The sequence below is a fragment of the Clytia hemisphaerica genome, unplaced genomic scaffold (assembly GCF_902728285.1).
Source record: "Clytia hemisphaerica strain Z4C2 unplaced genomic scaffold, Clytia hemisphaerica genome assembly, whole genome shotgun sequence".
NCBI lineage: Eukaryota > Metazoa > Cnidaria > Hydrozoa > Leptothecata > Clytiidae > Clytia > Clytia hemisphaerica.
The window spans coordinates 885,474-889,542 of NW_027103430.1; the positions used below are offsets into that span (position 1 = coordinate 885,474).

The following is a 4,069-nucleotide window of genomic DNA, read 5'->3' on the forward strand; positions in this document are numbered from 1 at the left end:
CCATATGGGCTGGTGTCTGCAAAGAACTTTTCGGTGGCTTTCACAGCATCTGACTTCTCCTTGAGAAAGTAGGTAAATGAGCAGCTTGAGTAATCGTCAACAAAGATCATGGCATATCGATATCCCTCTTTGGCAACTGGGTCCACAGGTCCAGCAAGATCAGTGTGAATAAGCTCAAAGGGTTTGGTTGCTCTGATGTCTGGATCAACATTTCGAGTGTTTGTTTGTTTGGATAAAACACAGGTTTCACAGTCGAATGGCTTTGACTCTGTAATAGTCATCCCCTGGACGACATTTTCTAGACTTTTCACATCAGATAAATTACAATGTCCCAAAATTTTGTGCCAAGTTTCAAGACTTTCTTTACGACTGGTATTTTCTGACGATTTGCATAGGTAGTAGAGACGAGCATGTTGTACAAAGGGAAAAGACGTTCCATTGTAAATAAGGTTTGATTTTTCGCCATCAAAAATTACTTTGGCTCCTTTTTCGAGTGCTCGTCTAACTGAAAATATGGATTGCGGAAATGAAGGTACATACAGGGTATTTTCCAATGTTGCTTTAACAATCTTATTGTCAGATGTACGCAAAGAAATTAACACTGTCCCTCTTTTCTTTGCTAAATTATTGACAAGAGATCCATCTGCAAGCTCGATGTAATGGTTTTCCGGTTTGAAATCGTCATCGGTGGATATAAAATTTGCATCGGTATTGACCATGTGAGATGTGGCACCACAATCCACTAAAAAGGTATCAATATCAGACATAAGTTTTAAGTTATTGTCGTTGTCATCACATTTAAAAGCAAAACTGTGGTCTGCTTCGTCAAGATTTCCTGCTTTCTTTGATGAGCTTTTTGATTTTTCGACAATTTGATTCACCAAATGCGTCGAAGACTTGCAATGAGAGCAGTATTTTCGATTTGCTTTGGTTTGGTGCAATTGGTGCTTTGTGTCCTGGGATTCCACAGTTGTAGCAAGTAACTTTAGAACGATGATGCTGGTCGTTGGTTTCATGACAGAGTTTTTATCAGGTTGTACTTGTCCAGCAGAACGTTGAGATCTGGCATTTTCAGTGTCTTCAAATTTTTCAAAGTTTGTTTAAATTTTTGAAAATCTTGGATGATTTCTTCAGATTGGGTTGTAAGTGCTATGAATGATTGGTATTCGTCTGGTAGCCCCTTAACAACCATGGACAAGGAGGCCATCGCTAACCGTTCCTTTGACATACGAAGTGCATTTGCTGCAGATTCGGCTCGTAGAACGTAGTCAGTAATGGTTTCATTAGGTTTTTTCTTCAGCGAAGTGAGCTGGGTATAAAGTGTGATAATTCGGGCTTTACCACTGCCTGCGTAATGTTCTCGAGTATTTGGAATGCTTTACGTCCATCATCTCTTGCATCTCTCATTATCAAGGAGATAGAACGTTCATCAAGTACTTGAATAAGCTCAGCAAAAGCAAGTTCCTTGTTGTCGGCGGAAACATCATCTTCACCAACAAAAATGTTTTTGAGTTTTCTAATCTTCATGTATCCAAGGAATTTTACTTCCCACAGTTCAAATTTTCGTTCGTCTCCGTCAAACGTAATGTTTTTCCAGTGTGTGTTGGCACTGGGCCCATAACCTGTTGAATTCATAGTCGATGGAGGTGGATTTAGACAGAAACTTGAGACATTAGCATCTATGCTAGAAATTGTGCTTTTATAAAAACTAGAATGTTCCGCGCAGCTAATCTGCCATTATGGAATAAAATACGGAACCAAAGCAAAATAGATAAAATAAACAAAGTAGATACTGAGTATCCTTGTAAATATTAACAGAGCAGTGAAACTAATCATTGCAAGAAATGCGAGCCACCGGCTGATAATTAACTTTCAATCTCCAATAACAAATCTGGGAATAAGATCTTCACCGGGAGGCTATATATATTGAGTATTATACCATGTCACATTGTCTAAAGCATTTACACCAAAAAATGTCGACTTGTATCGGAGAAGATAGGTTTTTATATAGCGTGGTTAAAACTCATGAAGGTCCCGGGGGGGGGTACTACCCTTGTCGACCGACGGAGGTGCTCCGCTGAGGTTCGAAAAATGGACCCTACGTGGGACTGAAATTCCAAAATTTTCTCAAATTTTCTACTTTTTCCCTAAATTTTCCAAAAATAGGCACCCTACGAGGGACCGATTTTTCTATTTTGGTGTTTTTGCGACCCTACCTGGGACTTGTGGAGGTTAAAAAAGGTACCCTGACCAGCGGAGCATCCCCGTAACCCATCTTGCCCTAGTATTAAGGTACATTTCTTCAAAGTGAATCGTTGTGTTGAAACAGCTGTCTTGATTTGATTATGCTTAGTAGCCATTACATTGTAATCATTTTTGTTTTTAGGTCAAGTCACCATCAGGAGATTTCATCAAAGCTAAAGTAATTCCTGGTACCATAGTTGTCAACGCTGCAGATTTGATGGAACGATGGGCTAGCGGAAGAATCAAATCGACACCACATCGAGTCACTATCCAAACAGATATGTCGAAACCAAGACAATGTTTGGCTTTCTTTGTATCACCAGATAATGATTGTCTGGTCGAATGTGTGGATGGGTCTGATAAGTATGAACCAATCAACTCTTATGATTATTTGGATAGACGTTTCAAAGAGACTTTAAGCAAAAATTGATCGCTTTGAAGTCATCTATAATGTCGGTCGAAATATATTGGGAATTTTGGTTAATTCCTCCTTTTAGCTATTTAAAGTTCGGGCGAGAAAGTGGTTTTTGGGCTAATTGATATTCGAATAGTTCAATTCGGGAGAAGTTTATAGACTTGCAGGCTATATTTTGAGCCCTATTGGACCATTCTTGGACTTTTGAATCCTCATATCCTAAGCTCTTTAAGTCTTAAGTCTAGCGTTAAAACTCAGACTTAAAACTTTACCCGTCCAACATAATTTAGAACGCTTCCAAATCGTTTGTGGTTGTAAGATTTCGTGGGAATTTCCCTTTTTTCTCAAAACCTTGATTGTATTTCTTTGCAAAATTTGCAATCTTATAACTACAACATAAATTTAAAATTCCATAGGCTATAGAAATAATTTTAAATAAAAACATAAAATACATCAACTGAATGATTGGTCAGCCCCGGTGACCCTTCAAATCTCTTTCACGATTTTTTTCTTCGTTTAAGACTCAACTTTTAATTCCGATTTCGGATTATTTTCGGAAAACAAGTTATCGGGAAAACTTTGGCGCGAAAAATATTCTTTCTTGGAAGAGAAGAAACATATAACTTCGTTAAAAGATTTGCGCATAATAATAAAAGAACACTATAATTAAAAAGAAGAAAGTTAAATTTTTTTTTGTTTATTCAATAAATTGAAAGAAGCATTGTAAATAAATAGAGAGTGTAAAAGAAAGTTTTTTATGATTGGTTTTGAGGCTTTCTTGTCTGGAGAGTTTTTGTGTGTAAGAAAGGAACGTGAAATTGTGGCGTAACATAAACTTAGAATCGTCATAACTTTTGATTGAGTTATCGAAACTGGACGGAATTTCCTAAGCAGCTTCATCAATATAAAATGACCCTATTCATTCACGTTATACTAGGTTCAGCACGCCATTTAAATCAATCTGAATCAATTGACTATTCTTTTCAAGTGATTACACGCTTTTTTTATAAGAATACACTTTATAAGAATGTCCATGATGAAAATGGCCAAAAAAATAAGAATAATGCTAAGAATAAATATCACCATCATGGAATTTTGCTACTCAAGCTAAGAATGCTATTTTTACAGTTTTTACAGCATTTTCAATTATAAATTGTCGATTACCCCTCACTCCTTTCACAAAAATGTCATTTTACGCTTGAGACGTATGTACGAAATGTTAAGTCTAGTCTTAACCTAAGAATGCTATAAGAATATTTTAGGACGATTTTCCCAAAAAAGTTAAGAATATCCATGATGGTATGGATTTACACCATTCTTATAAAAAAAAGCGTGTACTAAGTAGACAGCTAACCGTACCCCGGGGGAGGCAAAATTGGGTACGGGGACGTGCCGTTTGTCAGAGTTCCT

At 37.0% G+C, this 4,069-nt stretch overlaps 1 protein-coding gene across 1 annotated transcript in view; it reads left to right on the top strand.

The window, feature by feature from the left end:
* Positions 1 to 2,728, top strand: part of LOC136798015 (uncharacterized) — a 9,313-nt gene extending 6,585 nt beyond the window's left edge. Inside the window, exon 2 of the mRNA XM_067054608.1 lies at positions 2,387 to 2,728. Coding sequence (XP_066910709.1) covers positions 2,387 to 2,674 — 288 coding nt within the window. The 3' untranslated portion in view covers positions 2,675 to 2,728. The remainder of the gene's footprint in view (positions 1 to 2,386) is intronic.
* Positions 2,729 to 4,069: the final 1,341 nt, after the last annotated feature.